Raw genomic sequence first — 15,581 nt, 5'->3', positions numbered from 1 at the left:
ATTCTAGCTCACCCTACCTCCAGGACTAGGGACACCAGGGGCACACCAGGGGGAGTGGAGGAGTGCCACCATTGGAGTGGCGCCAGCGCTAAGAAGAGGGGGGGAACAGACTCCTCTGTGGGCCAACATGGAACTACCAGGATTACTTTCGAGCTGGAGTCCCGGATCTTGTGGAGGACTTGGGGGATCAGAGGAAGTGGAGGGAATGCATAAAGACCACCCTCTGGCTAAAGTAAGGCTGGAAAAAAACCTGACCACCTTGGCGTTTTGGAATGAGCAAACTGATCTAGCATCGGGGACCCCGGAATGCTGCAGACATGCCAACACATTCTTACCCCCCTGATGGGTATGGCTGATAGTCCCAAGAAGTTCAATTCGGTCCAGTCCAAGTGCAGAGCCAGTTTGCCCTGGGATTTGGATGCCAGACCCCGCCACTGCCTGTCCACATAGGATATTGTGGTTGTGTTGTCTGTATGAAGAACAGACTTCCCTGTAGCAGGGCAGGCATATGCTCGGCATACCCTCGCTGCTGCTGCCAGCTCCCTCCAGTTGGAGGAACGCAAATGTAGGCGAGCCCAATGATCAAGAATTGCACAAGAGGACATGTGCCCCCCAAGACCTGAAGAAATTCTCTCACTGAGGCTTGTTGGGAAGTCAAAAATTGGCAGAGGGCATACTTAAGCCTGAGAGCTTTACTCTGCAGAAGCATTCCTCTTCCCCGCGCCATCCAGCAGGGGGCTCCTGTAAGTCCTGAGTTGGTTATGTGTGTGTAGTTTGCTACGTTGAGGATAAATCCCACTGGCCATACAAGAGTCTGGGACCCCAGCAGAAGTAAACCAAAGCTTAGTGGAAGTCTCCCTCAGTATCGCGGTGAAGAGAAGTCTGCTAGTTACAAGAGAAGGGTCTGTGGTACCCCACCGTGAATGAGTGAAACTCTCAAGGGTCTTTTTGTCATAGTGGTCAAGAGGAGATCCCTAGAGCCCAGAGAAGGGTCTGGGATCCTAACCAGATTTGGGACTTTGTTGAAAACAAGTCACAGTCGCAAAGTGTGTATCAAGCTGGAAACGGTGAGAAAGAACTGTATCAAGCAATACCTAGAGTAGGCAGTCCTTCTCCTGGTACCAAATCAGAGGTTTTGATGGAGACGCCAGAGCAAGGGAGTCATTCCTCCTGGCCTTGTTGTGAATCTCACCAAGCTATAGCATGGGAAGAGTAATTCCCCCTAGTTTTATTAGATATTGTACAGAGCCACATCACAAGAAGGGGAGTTGTACGTTGTGTAAAGACTGGCTGAGACCCGCAACCAGGGGAAGGGAGTCATGCCCCCTGGTATATTTGTTTTGAGAGAACATTTTGTTGGAAACCATCCAAGAAGCAGGGGAAGGTGGCCTTGCTCTTTAAAGAAGGAACTTTCTTTTAGCTTACCTTTTTAGGTGTTGCGTGAGGGACAGAAGTAGGTTGTGGCACAGGATGGTGGACTTTACTTTGACGGACATTCTGCATCACCCAGTGTCGGAGCTGATGTTATTGGAACCTTTCTCCCTAGGAGAGGCCAAAGGACTGCTTACACTGCTCAAAATGTTTTAATTTCCTAGTTTGCGTCATACAAAGCACCTTAGGATTTTGTTATGTTGACCCGCAGGTACTTCTCTCCATTGCCCACTGGAATGTGGAATGCCCTTGTACTTCTTCCAGGGCCGCTTCCGCAGCGGGAGGGTCAGCACCTCTGATATGTGCACATTAATTTTTAGCCCAGACACTTCCCAAAAAGATGCATTCTCTGAGGAACCACTTAAAGAGAAACAGCCTGCTATGAGAGGGCCAGGAGCATGTCATCGGCAAATGCCACTGCCTTGTGGACCCCTTTTCCCCCAAACGGGACACCTTTTACCGCTGGTGCCTTTCGCAGGTGTTGCAAAAAGGGTTCTAGAAAAATTGCATAAAGCAAGGGATATAGTAGACGCCCTGCTTGGTCCCGCTGTCAGTGAATGGGGTAGGCGATTATAGACGTACGTATGGTAGATGCTTGATAGTTTGCGTGTACCTGCCGAAGAAGGCGCTCCCCGAATCCCATGTGCCATAGTGAGAAAAAGAAGCGGCTACTCCAGGGGGTCAAACACCTTTTCGGCACCCAAGGCAAAGTAGGACTGCTGGAATCCCCATTTCATGACCTTCTCCACCTAATGACATACCCGCCTTATATTGTCAAAAGTCTGGCCGTACCTAATAAATCCCGACTGATCGGGGGGAATAAGGTCTGGAAGCTGATCCTCGAATCTAGTTGCCAGGATCTTATAGATCTTGGCATCGATATTAATCAAAGCTATCGGGTGGTATGAGCCACATCTCGTCAGATCTCTGCCCGGCTTCGGGAATACCACCAATTTAGCTTATCCATGGACTCTGTGATGCCCACTACCAACACAAAGGAGATAAATAATCATGTCAAGTGTGGGGTGATAATAGATCGGTACTTTTTGTAAAAGGTTAAAGCCTTATGGGCCTGGGGCCTTATGCAGGTGAAGTTTCCCGATAGCTACGCAAACCTCCTCCTCTGTGATAACCCCTTCTAATGCCTCTGACTGCCTCTGATAGTTGGTAGTACTATTGTGTTCAGGTATGCTTTCTGTGGGTCCTCTTGAGGCCTGTCTGACGCGTAGAGATCACTGTAAAAGTGCTGAAAGCATCTAATAAGTCCCTCACTCTCCACCACTTTCCACCCCCCCCCCCTCCCCACAGCCTGTAATTTTCAAGATTGTTTGGCCCGCTCCCCTCTGTTTGGCCCGCTCCCCTCTGTCTAGGTTGCCTCACCAGGAGCTTCATCGCTCGGTTCGCTCTAATATAGTACTTCTGCTTCGCGTTAAGGATATTACTCTTCGCCTTCCTTTCCCTCAGCAGATCTGGCTGGCCCCAGATTGCCCTGTAGATTTTCAGCTGGTCTCTCGTTGGGCAGTTTTCTGCTTTAGGCATAATGTCTTTAAATTGTGATTCCAGGTCTTCCTCCAGTTTCCTATTCTGTTTATCCATGGAGGCTCTGAGAGCGATCAGCTCCCCTCTAATAACCGCCTTGCAGGCGTCCCACCACATTCCTGGGGAGGTATCAGACATGGCATTTTCCCAAAAGTAGGTCTGCATTTTCCATAAGGGACCACTGCCAGAGCCTCCTCCTGATCTTGGAGCACATCTATCATCGCGCCCAATGGAGCATGGTCGGACAGTGCTATTTGCCACGCTAACTGGGCCGACACGCAATTGTAGTCTATGCGAGATAGTGTCCTATGGACGCGTGAATAGTATGTGTGTGCTGCTTCTGAGCCCCTGCATGTGTGCCAGACATCCATCAGCCCCATCCCCTAGAATTTCTATTTAAGCCTTTCAGAAGGTGTGTCCTGTCCCACTGCAATCCGCCCCGGTACCCATGCCACTTTCCGACCTCATTTCAATATGACATACCCCTCGGCCATTCCCTTAAATTCAGCCATTGTCATTCTAAGAAACCCGTGCGGCCCGGAGTTCGGTGCATACACTGTCGCGAAGGTCAACGTGCCTGCCTTAATGCAGCATTTAACAGATATTGTCTTTTTGTATCCCCCTTCGAATCTATAATCACCAGATTGGGAATGTATTTGAAGGCTATTAGGACCCCCGCTGTCTTATCCTTTAGCCGGAAAGAAATAAGGGAAAAAAGTGCAGTCAGAGCCTCGATTTGTCACTCTTACGTATGTGGGTCTCTTGGAGCTGGGAGATTGGGGGGGGGGGAAGAGTACAGTTTCTCCTGCCTCAATAAATGGTCCACCTTGCATCGCTTTTCTGGGGAGTTCAATCCTCTAATATTATAAGTGAGGATTTAAAACCCGATGTTCGATCCTCCTGCCGCCCTCCTCCCACCCCCCAAACTCCTTTCTCTGTCACCACTCAAAATGTGCCCACTTACTAAACTGTGGCTGGCACCATGGTGCTGGACCCACCCCCCTTCTGCCCCTCTCGGCCTCCCAGTTCCATCACTGACTACGAAACCATATGTACTGCAGCTCCCCCTGCCACTCTCCTAACCACCCCACCCCCATGGGTCCTAGAGACCACCTCGGGACAAACCCGACCATGTACCGGTAAATTACCTGGGCTCAAGAACTGTGGAGAGATCTCACTATCCCTCTCCATGAGATTCCAAGAAAGCAAACTCCCCCCAACTAGTTCCCTGCCCACTTCTGCAGCTGCCACCCAGGTCATCCCGAGCACGATCCCTGCTGCACACTCCTGACGATTGATCTCTGGATCATTGCCCTCCTATTCCTCCTCCCTGCCCTCACGTTGCCCAACTGTCCCAGTGTCTCCATCCAGATGGGTCCGATTCCCCGTCTTTACCGCCCGCCCACCCTTTCCTCTGGCATGTCCACAGGCTTGTTCCAGCCTTTTGGCATGCCGGAGTGTGTATTCTCTCTCGCCACCGTTGACCATTCCCATTGCTACCTCCCCCGGATACCTAGCCCTGCAGCATCTGGGGCAGGATCTGTCTCAGCTTTCGGGCACCACCACAACAAGGCCTTCCTCGCATGTTTTCACCCTGCATTGCCTTCCTTTCCAGGTGAACAAGCCAAACAGAAAGGTTCACTTGTACCGATCTTCTCTAGGTTGAGGATTTTGACTACTGGCCTCCTATGTCTCCTTGTAAGCATAGTAGATTGTGCCAGGTCTTGTAAGAGTTGTAATTGCAATACGGAGCTAGGCCACTGGGTAGTAGAACTGCCACTCTGCGCCACACTAACAGTGTTCCAACTTCCAAGCAATGAAGGTGTCAAATTCATGCTTTTCGCACCAGACTTGAGTACCTAAGTTATACCCACACCTTAGAAAACTTGATCAATAATGTCATGTACTCAGTGGATGCAATAATTCCGGTTAGGTTAGTTGGCTTTTATTTTCAATTCAGCAATTCTATAATTTTTGAAGCATAAATCTTAGCTCAATGTGGTCTCATCAAACGGATAATAGTTAAATTGGTGCGCCCTTCTAGGTTTGACACATGTTTCTGCCTCCAGGGCCTTTCTCAAGAACCGGGCTGGTTACAGTCATAACAGGTCGATTTGACCTTTTTACAGAACAAAATCACACACTCTGAAAAGCAAATTCACATAACATGGACATGCATATGGTATTATGTGTTTAGAGTTAGGCAGAAAATAAAGGAGTGGTATTGGGTTGGATTGGTAGGAGGATCCTAAATTACCATTACCCCAGTACTGGCAGAAGTCCCACCAACTTGAACACAAGAAGGATTTGAGATTTATAGGACTGAAGAACATTTTTCTGGGTAAAAGGGGAGGTGACAAGGAGCTAGTATTAAGTTGTATGGAAGCAAGGTTGATAAGTAAACTACGGGCAACAGAATTTGTGTTAAACAGATGGGTTCATTTCTATATGTGTCTTACTTATGACATATAGTCATACATCTGCCCTATATCTTCCAGAATTTTTGTGGGAAGCCCCTCGCCTTGTAGACTCTCCTTTCTAGGGCTAGGCACCGGTCCACCTCTGCAGACCATTGTCTCTGTCTTGGGCACTCTGCAGATCATAGCCCTCTTGGCAAGCCCCATTGTTACTGCCAAAACCATTTTCTGATATCTTGTGAACCAGGCTTCTCTCCATATCTCCAGCAGTGTTAGTTTTGGGTCTGAAGCCACTTGAACTCCCATTAGAGTTGACAATTTACGTATACATCTCCCCCAGAAAACTTGGATCTACATGCAGTCCCACAGAATATGGTAAATACACCTGATGGAGTATCTTGTATTGTACCAGCCCAAGTCTGGCAGCAATTCCAACTTCCCTTGGAAACATCAGCGCCTTCACCCATTCTTCTGGTTCCAACGGCCCCACATCTCGTTCCCATCGGTCTTTTAGGTGGGTCAATTCCTTGGTGCCAAAAGCAGTTATTAAGGTTTATGTTTGATCGCTGTAACCTATTCTCAAGGTCTTTGCACTGGAGTTCTAGATTGTGCGACAACCGTGCCGGTTGTTCCATTGCATCCTAATTTTTCCTGGAGTCTTCTGCTAATTCTCAAAGGGCCTGTTCATTCGTGTCTACTCGTTCCCTAGTTTCGCGAGTTCCCCCTTGATCTCCTGCACTGCTCCCTTGAAGTCTGACTTTAAGTAGGAGAACTGTTGTTGAAAGGACTGCAATTCGCATCTGGAGATCTGCTAGGCACTGCACCAGGTCCTCCTTGTTGACTGCCATGGGGGCTCACTGATGATGGGGTCTCGCCGTCTCCTGCGGCTGCGTCTCAGGGTGATGTAGATTTATTGGCCCTCTGCTTGCCCAATTGCCAACACCTGTCTAGCGTGCACGCTGCTCCCTGGGCAGCCACCATTGAGTGAGCCAGGGTCTCCTTGTTCCCTGCCCTTGGCTTTAGACATGTGCCCCTTTGAAGGTTCCCTCTCTAGCTCGCCGCCGACTGGTATCCATGCTCCTCGACGCTGTGGTCCGCTCCTTCGTGTGGTGCACTGGTCTGCCTCTTCAACCAACTTGCCTTCCCCTGCTGGCCCCAGGTCATGTTACTGCTGGCCCACTGGAGCTTGTGTGCCCTGTGTTTGGTGTCCTCCCACTGGGCTTGCCTGATGTGTGGGTACTGTATGATGCAATGTAGGCACAGTGCTTCCTCGGTCCCCAAAACTCAACCATGGAGGGGCAGCGCTGGGGGCACTGTTGCCCAGGCACAGTACACTCTTCCAACAGGGAGGGGGGAGGGGCTGTCCTTTTTCCTCTGCTGTTTGGCTTCACTGACCCCCCAGGGTGCCCCACAAATCGGGGAGCCCCACCACCTGTGCTTCTCCGGGCTCCTCTTGCTTCCTGGGCCTCCCCTCCTGTTGTTGGGGCAAGTCCACTCTGTAGGCTTGAGCAGGGGGGGCCCTCCTGCTATGCACCTTCTCTCTATGCTGTGACTGGCTACTGATATCAGCCCCTCCCCCCCACCCTCTGTCACTCCTCACCTGATAAGGATGTCCCTAGCTGAGTTGGGCCCTTTTCAGATCCCCCTGGGGGCCACCTCGTTGCTGTGGGGGCTGGAGGGTGACACTTGCTCCTCACCCCGTTGCCGTACTCTGCCTGGGCCCGCCACTGCAAGCTTCCACTGGAGGCCACTGCCCCTCCAAGCTTTCCTGTATTCAGGGAGATCCCTGGCACGCAGTGTCAGTTTGCTGCTGGTGCCTGTCACGGCAGCGCCTCTCCCGCTACTTATCTGCTCCAGAGACGGTCCCCACCTCTTACACGCCCCTCTGGTGGTGTCCGATTACCGGCAGCGCACATCGCTTGACAATGTACAGATGAATGGGCCGCGCACCAGTCTTTCTCCTTCTGGCTCCTGGTTGGCTCCAGCGACACCGCACCCCGGCGAAGCCGCTCGGGCTCCCGCTGAAATGCATATGTTCTGATTATTATGTGGGCTCCCGCACTCCCTGTGCGCTCATCCACAGCCGGAGGGGAGGCAAAGTCTTCTTATTTTGCTGCTGTTACCTTTAGAAGCGGACCGGGGACAAGCTGTGCTCAGCACATCCTCCCCCATTGAGTGGCCATCTTGGAATCTTAGTATTAGTTTTTAGGCAGGGAAACACCTCTCAGAAGTTAGGATAGTAAGGATAGTTTTACCTAAAGAAATAAAGGTCTGTAACCAAAACCATGCCAGCATCCTTCTTACACATACAGAAACACACCTCTTTCTGCCGCTAAATGAGACAATGCAACACTTTACCCTCCAAAAGTCAAAAGCAATGCACAAACTGTAACATTAAAGTGGCAAGAGAAGACAATAAAAAGCACTACATTACACACTGCCTTATAATTATAAGGCAGACAACTCACTTCAGCAATCCTTACCTAGCAGGGAAGAAAACTATTCATTAACTCCAAGTCAATGTTCAGGTAAGTACCTAGTGGAGGATGAGGCACAGTTTGCCAAAGCCAACCAGTAAGTAGTGTCTTTTAAAAGCACCTCTTAAATAAATCGCATAAGCAACCAAAATTAGAGATACTTCCAATGACAACGCATCAAGGGTTACCCAGGGTGGAATCCTCCGCTACAAAGAACTCCACTGATTAGTCGGGTAAGGTTATTGCTAGGGTGTGGGCTTTGTCCCCATGAAATCCATATGGGGTGCCCCATGAATCCGCCCATGAATCCCGTATGGGGTGAGACGGGCTCTAAAAGTGGGGGGCTGGAAGGGCAGAAATCGTTGTTAGGGTAGCTTAAGTCTGTGTCGGGATTGGGTCCGGCAATTCAGTGGTTCAGATCTATGGTTCTGTGACGGCTTTGACAGACTTTGAAACACATCTGAATAGCAGCCAAAACGTCTTCCATAAGGATGATGAACCACCAAGTCCAAACAGGCGAAAAGGTGAGGTGAACAAACCCTTGTCAAGGGCCAGCAGGCTCCTCCTTACAGTTCAGAACAGCACCAGCAATGTTCCTGGACCACAAGTCGATGATCCGAGGAGTCCTAAATTCCAGTTTAGGATGGCGACAGCAGCAGCAGTGAGGGTCTGGTCGGTGAATGGTCAGCCTCAAGAGTGTCCAGAGTCCACCAAACGCTGAAGTCAGGGCTCTGATGCAGGACTGACGACCAGTTGGTCCCACTAGACTAAGTAGGAATGCAAAGTCGAGGTTCTTCACTGGTCACAGGAGAAGCAGCAGCAGACACCAGTGGATAACTTGGGCAATGATGGTTTGCTTCTTTGTCTGTCCTCTGGGTCTTCAGCAGGCTTCTCGTGTATGGACTTTTGGTTCCAGTGGGTGACCTCCAGAATGGCTGTAGGGCTCTGCTTCCTATGCAAAATCCAGACTGTATTACCCCAACAAGCCAATGGCAAGGATCTGCACCATTCAAGCAGGCAAGGACTGCCTAATCATGGATAACCACAAACCCCACATATGACCAGTAACCACTTTCTGGAAATGTGTATTAGGACCAGATAGCCCTAAACTCAGGCAAATCACACAACAGCCCTTGCTCAGGAGTCCAAGCTGGACTCTGCAAAAGTGTGAGCGCACTAGAAGAAATATTAGCAATGCTGTTCATTGCCACCAGCTTGCTCTAGGCTCATCATAAATGCCTAAAAAACGTTACAAGATAAAAAGTGGCTAGAGGAATAACATGTACCTCTGCAGCACTTCTCTGGAAGGTCGTTTTTGATACAGTGAAACTGCAGTGAACATGAAGGTAAAACTCCCTCTGAACAGGCACCTTTAAATGTTCGCCAGTGCCCCCAAAATATTTGAGCTAAGCAGGTAATTGAAGTGAAAAAGGTTTTACTTGCCTCAAAAGTCCGGCAGGGCTTCACAAGCTAGGCAAATGGAGGTTCCATTGAAATCAATGGTGATGAAATAAAAAGGAGTTATTCCCCAACATAAGGGTCAGGTAAAGGAAAAGGGCATTGGAGAACCATTGTGAAAGGTCAGTAACCTTTTCCTATTGCAATGAAATCAGAGTGATCATGTGACGGGGATGGCCAGTATATTGATCTACTGTTCAAGAACAAATTGCCTTTTATTCAGTTGTGAGAGGGGATGTTTGCCTTTTTTTCCTTCAAAGTCTTGCATAATTTTTCACATTTGTCAAATCCCCTTCTATAGAGACAAGCGGAAAACGTCACTCGGATTGCCTGCTCTCACCTGCTCTCTTTCAAGCCCGTGTGATTCCTCTGTTACTTAAACTTTTCAAAGTGCATGAAGAACATGTGCGAATGGTTCTACTAACTCACATCGACGCTTATGGTGGACTGTTCTCAAAAGAAGAGTTAAAAAATGAAATCCTGCCACAGGTGAGAAATTGAGTAGTGCTCAGTTCATCTGCAAATCTTACTTGTCATAAGTTAAAGCCCCTTTAATATTCTAAGTGAATTCAATGCTTTTAATAAGTCGGCTGAGCACTGAATGCAATTCATTTTGCCAGCATAAAACTATAAAAAGTGTATACAATTCTAAACATTCATTGTCCTATCACTTGCACACATAGTTATCCCATGCAATATTTTCCTGACACTTCATTTGTCTCTTGGACACAGTTGCTGTGCTCTTAAAGGTAGGGAATTGAAGCCCATCGCAATGAAAACTGTTTCCTGGTGTCATCTCTCTGGAATCTCCCCGCACCAACATTAGGTTGACCTGCCCTGAACTCTGTCTCATGAGGCCCTACTGACCTTTGATTGTCCCGAATGGTTCACTGATCTTTTGCCTTGGATGGATCTTCCTCCGAGGCCTCACTGTGTACGTTTTGAGTTGTGGGGCCACCTAAAATAACCTATGATTTTAATGTTTTAATGGTGGCAGTGAGAAACCGTGCCCAGCAAATAATTATTCGGGAACATACAAGCCCCCACATGGTGCTGTTTCATTAAAAACTCTGAACCTGTTCAATAGCTAATGTTGACCTCCTTTGTGTGAAAGGAAACTGATGTGGCTGTATATGTTGTCTGGCAGCTTGAGCCCAGGACAATGGCAGCCAAGACCACTCTGGGAAGGCACATTTCTCCATCCCGACACGTGACAGGACGCAACCAGTTTTTCTTTCACTTCCAACACCTTGAGACATCACAGAGCACACAACTACTCACAAACACCTAACCTGCTCGGTTGAGTACATAATAATCTTTGGGTTTGACTGCCCTTTTTCGTTTTTAAAAAATCGTGCTTGGGCACAACCCGCATTAACAAGTGTTAAGCAAACAAAACCCCCCTTTTTGTTTATTCAGTCTATCAACTAGAGTGGCCTCTCGGAACCCTTCCACAAATCTGGTTCTAAAAATCAATCTCAACAATTCTGGTTTCCTAAATCCATTTCTCCCTTTTCTCATCTAATCATTTAATAAAATGCAGGTTTTTACTTCATGTGCGTACAGCACTTTGTGGTAGTTATGTGAATTAAGGAAATACAGAGTTTGGGAGGCAAATGGATGTGCATTTACTTCCCATAGCTATTACCTGCTCTATCACTACATAACGGAGGATTAAAGTTTGGTCCTCTTTTCATTTTCACCAACAACTCACAGATTAGCATGTTTTTGGAAATGGATTGGTAATCACATGCTTGAAGTCTTACTAACCGCCTGCTTTTTACACTTTTTAAAATGTTTGTTTCAGTATTGTGTTTGTTGCAAGCCTGCAGAGAATAGGTTAACCAAGTTAACTGTGGCACACATTTCCTTAATTTGCCTTTTTACTCCATGGTATATCTGCATCTTCAAACATTTGAGCCCAGTAACTTGTTGGTAAATGTTACTTCAGCCTAAATATATTGGAAGGGATCTTGTGCATCACATCCACCTTTTTAGATTGGTTTCCTGCAAGACAAGGTTTTGGATAATCCACATGTATTCAAAGAAACATATTAAGATTGTTACAAAGAACTCTTGATTTCAAGTAAATAATATGACCATTGTTTCACTTTAACGAAGGAAATCATTTTTGTATAGTTATTATTAACTTTGTTTTTTGTTGATGTGTTGCAGGTGTTATTGGGTTTGCGAGACATCAATGACTCCATGGTCGCTATGACACTGCATAGCTTGGCTGTTTTGGTTTCTTTGCTTGGACCAGAAGTAGTTATTGGTGGCGACAGGACAAAGATCTTCAAAAGCACCACACCAAGTTTTGCCAAGGCAGCCGATACAACCCCAGAAGGTAAAAATATACATTTCTCTCAGGCTGCTTTGACAATGGGTAAATCCATACATGTCTAGGGCAGGGTGTTGGTCTGTCTGAAAATGAAGTGGGCAGAGCCTATTTTGTAGCTGGGTAGTAAATCTTCTGCACTCCTACATCTGATCACAAAACAAGTGCTTAAGTGGGATATAACTTTGGAGGCCAATTGTGGCAGCATTGCTCTACAACCTCTGTACACGCTGATAATGAGACAGCAACAACACTTACTGAGAAGTGTGCAGCATTGGCGGAGATCACAAAGGTCAGCGTGTATTGTCAGTTTCTAGAGATCTTTTTCAGGTTTTTTTTGTCTGCCATTGTGCCCTCCATTTATAAACATAAATACGTTGATGGTGCTTTGATGAGGGTACTAGAACATTAGGATACCCCTCACTTACTATAGAAGTGGAATTTGCTGAACATTAAAAGACGCCAGGACACTATTTTCCCTTTTATCGTTCTCCACGGCCATGTATGTAGTTCAGTATAAACCAAATATAGGCTTTTTCTGTTATGAGCATAAAAGTGAGATATAGCTTTTTTTATTTGTAATGGTGTGTAATTAGCCCAACCAACAGGTAGTTAAGTTGCTGTGTAGTGCAACCTTACATTTGATGTATTTTAGAAAGGTTCCACTTGTAAACTCTTCAAATTGCCTATGGTGTTGGAAAGTGCAGAAAAAAGTAGTACCCTTTTGCTTGAATATTGTCTTACCTACCCAGCTCTATGATTCTGGTCAGCTGGACACTCAGACTACGGGACTACCACTTCTGCAACAATCTCAGGGGACTCCCTGGATGTGACGCAGGCATCAAGCAGTAATGGCCACTTAGACAAAATGATTGAAAGCGACCCTCATGGTGAGAACCAAGCCTGCCCTGGAAGGCTCCTCTTCATGATGGAGAGCTGCAACTTCAGGGTAATGTTTCTTGTTCCACAAGCTGATGATCTGCCTAGTTCCATGGCTCAATTTGGGACTGCGGCCATTGCAGCGAAGTAGCCCGGGATGACGTCTGGCTAGCCCACAGGATGGTTCAGAGACTGTTCTGAGTGATCCCAGCAGCTGGATCTATGAGCACAGGTTGGGACAGGTAGTTCCCATCGTCCAGGGGTCAAAGCACATATTAAGGTCTTCTTGATTTCTGCAAACAGACTGTGCTTTGCCCAGCAAGTGAAGAAAGGGCTGCTGGAAATCTTCCAACAATTAATTCCAGGCCTTTAGCATGCTTTTATCCTTCGTAGGGATCTTGGCTCCAACGATGATCGAAGTGTAAGATTCTGGTTGGAGTTGCCCCCATCGCATGAATGGCAAGTATCTCCACCCTTCATAATGGCAGGGGCTGTCCAGGATTGAAAACTGCATCTGCCCAGCAACATACACACCTGGTTGGGATGTGGACTTGGGTCCTCCTGGCGCCAACCCAGGCTAAAGGGCCTCTGAAGCCCTGCTCCGTCCTCAATCATGGATCTGCAATGGACCGTCTAGTTAAGAGTGTGGCCCTAAAGCATGGGTGAGATGGAATTCTTTAGCAACCCCTGATAAACGCAGCCAATCTCCAAGTTCTTGGGCACATGATTTGGAGCTTCCGGGTATGGGTTGCCGGTCGCCAGCGCGTACTGCTCTGTGGCCCTGCTGTTCTCTGCCGGTTCTCTGGCAGTAGGGTTGCCTATTCCTTCCTCTGCCAAAAGGACTTCTGGCTTTGTAGTCGCCCGTCCTGTGGGGCAGGACTGGCTCTGGTAGGCCTACTGTCCCAGGTTGAGAGGGATCTCCATCCCCTTCCCCCTTGACAGTCATGTGCCTGACCCTTTCACACCGCCTCCTTTTTAAACATCCGTCCACTAAATGTTGGGCACATTGAGGAATACGTAAAAGAAATTGGAGTAGTATCGCCTATTTCTAACCGATACATGCCCAGAAAGGGACAGTGGCAGGCTGATCCACTTAAGGAGTAGTGCTTCTGTGTGCACTAGTTTCTCCCCACCGGGTTCGCCACCGCTGCTATGTGCGATCTGGAGGTTTCAGTTTTAAGCAAACGAGTGACCAGTGTCCCATAGAGCACATCAGGGGACCTAGCCACCATCACCCTGAGATTACATGTAGTCTCTGCGTGCCATTGAAACTCAAAACTCCTCCTTGAACCTTATTCCCATTCGTCAAGCGGAACAATACTAATTTGGAGGGGTTCACGAGAAGCCCAGAGAAGCGGCTGAAAATCAAAATGTCCCTCGTTACCGGTGCCAGATTGGCTTAGAATGTACCAACTCTGCTAAGGGCTTGACCGAAAGGTCTCCACTGCTGTTCGCCAAGAGACATCCTTGCTGTGTACACATTTCCATTGAAATAGGTTCAGAGAGACTACCATTCACACAGGTTTGTGCCACCGGGCGCTTTTACAACAGACACAATTTTTATGAAATCCTCTCCCACCCACTTGTGCCTCAGGACCTTGCAAAGAAATGGCCATTCAACAGAGTCGAATGCCTTCTCGGCGTCGAAGGGCCGCAACTACCGATGAATGCTGGTCCAGGATCGACAAGAGACTGAACATTTTATGAAGTCCATACGACATGGGCCGCCTGGGTATGAACCCAGGCTGATCCAACAATACACACCTGGACATAATTGGTAAAAGCCTATTAGCCAGCACCCGGGCTAGGATTTTATTGTCCAGGTTCATCTGAGAAATCGGGCAGTAGGAGGAGCAACTATCGGCATCTTTGCCCAGTTTTAGGAGTAGAGTGACCACTGCCTCTCGCAACGACTGAGGGAGTGCACCGTCCTGTAGAGCTTGTTGGTGCATACAAACCAATAGATCTGCATAAGTTACAAAAATAGGCTGAGAGCCGGTCTGGGCCAGCAGCCTTCACAGCTAGTAGGGCTTTGATAGCCTCATGTACCGCCTGCTCTGTTAACTGCCTACGCATCCAATCCTTGCCCCTGCACCGCCCAGTACAGCCCACGTGCTTCAAGTACTCATCAATCTCATCCTGTCCAGCTGCAAGCCTAGAAGAGTATAGAGATTTATAAAAATCACCAAAGGCCCCCATAATTCCATCATCCACATGTAAAAGCTCGACCACCGGGTTCGCCACCGCTGCTATGTGCGATCTGGAGGTTTCAGTTTTAAGCAAACGAGTGACCAGTGTCCCAGTTCCCTGACCTTCCCCGTACCGCCTCACCGATGCACTCCTACGGATTAACCGCAGCTCCCGTTCAGCCGCTTCTCTAAACCGACCCAGCACCTCCCGGAACCTGGCCTGCTCTTCCACATTCGTGGCAAACCCCTCACCAGATTCCAGCTTACGCAATCCAGTCTATGGGCCGTCAGCTCCGCTTTGTGGCCTTGAGGACGCCAGCCTCCTCGGCGATACATTCGCCCCTGATCATGCACTTGAAGGCTTCCCGAAGGGTGAAGTAAGATGCAACAGAGCCCTCATTGTCCTGAAAAAAATTAGCCTCCCTGAATACCTAGTGCCTCAGCTCTTGTTTTTAAAATAACAGCGCCTTTACCCCGCCACCTCCCAGGAATTGAAAGAGTCATCACTACCGTGGCATGATCCGACACAGTATGTGCCAGGATTTTACATTCTGGAACCCAGCCCGATCCATCAGCAGACATTAGAATGAAATCCACCCTGGATGTTGTCCCATGTACTGATGACCGAAATGTGTACCCTCTTTCTGAGCCATGGCGCTCCCTCCATATGTCCAGCATTTGCGCAAATTTGTTACAATTTCTGAGTAGTCTCCCCTCTGCTGCTGCCCCATGACCCGTCTAGGGAATTTCTCATGACCTTGTTGAAGTCTCTCACCCAGTACACCCTGCTAAGATGTTCCTCTATGAATTACGAAGTATCCAGAGAATCGGGATTGGGAGCATAGAAGTTCAC

The 15,581-nt window shown here is 48.1% G+C and overlaps 1 protein-coding gene across 1 annotated transcript in view; it reads left to right on the top strand.

The window, feature by feature from the left end:
• Positions 1–15,581, top strand: part of SCYL3 (SCY1 like pseudokinase 3) — a 469,360-nt gene that overhangs the window by 193,921 nt on the left and 259,858 nt on the right. The window contains exons 8-9 of the mRNA XM_069641305.1: positions 9,624–9,811; positions 11,498–11,669. Coding sequence (XP_069497406.1) covers positions 9,624–9,811; positions 11,498–11,669 — 360 coding nt within the window. The remainder of the gene's footprint in view (positions 1–9,623; positions 9,812–11,497; positions 11,670–15,581) is intronic.

The sequence above is a fragment of the Ambystoma mexicanum genome, chromosome 1q (genome assembly GCF_040938575.1).
Source record: "Ambystoma mexicanum isolate Mex_15411 chromosome 1q, UKY_AmexF1_1, whole genome shotgun sequence".
NCBI lineage: Eukaryota > Metazoa > Chordata > Amphibia > Caudata > Ambystomatidae > Ambystoma > Ambystoma mexicanum.
The sequence above is the reverse complement of the archived record's forward strand: the minus strand, read 5'-3'. Positions and strand labels throughout refer to the sequence as shown.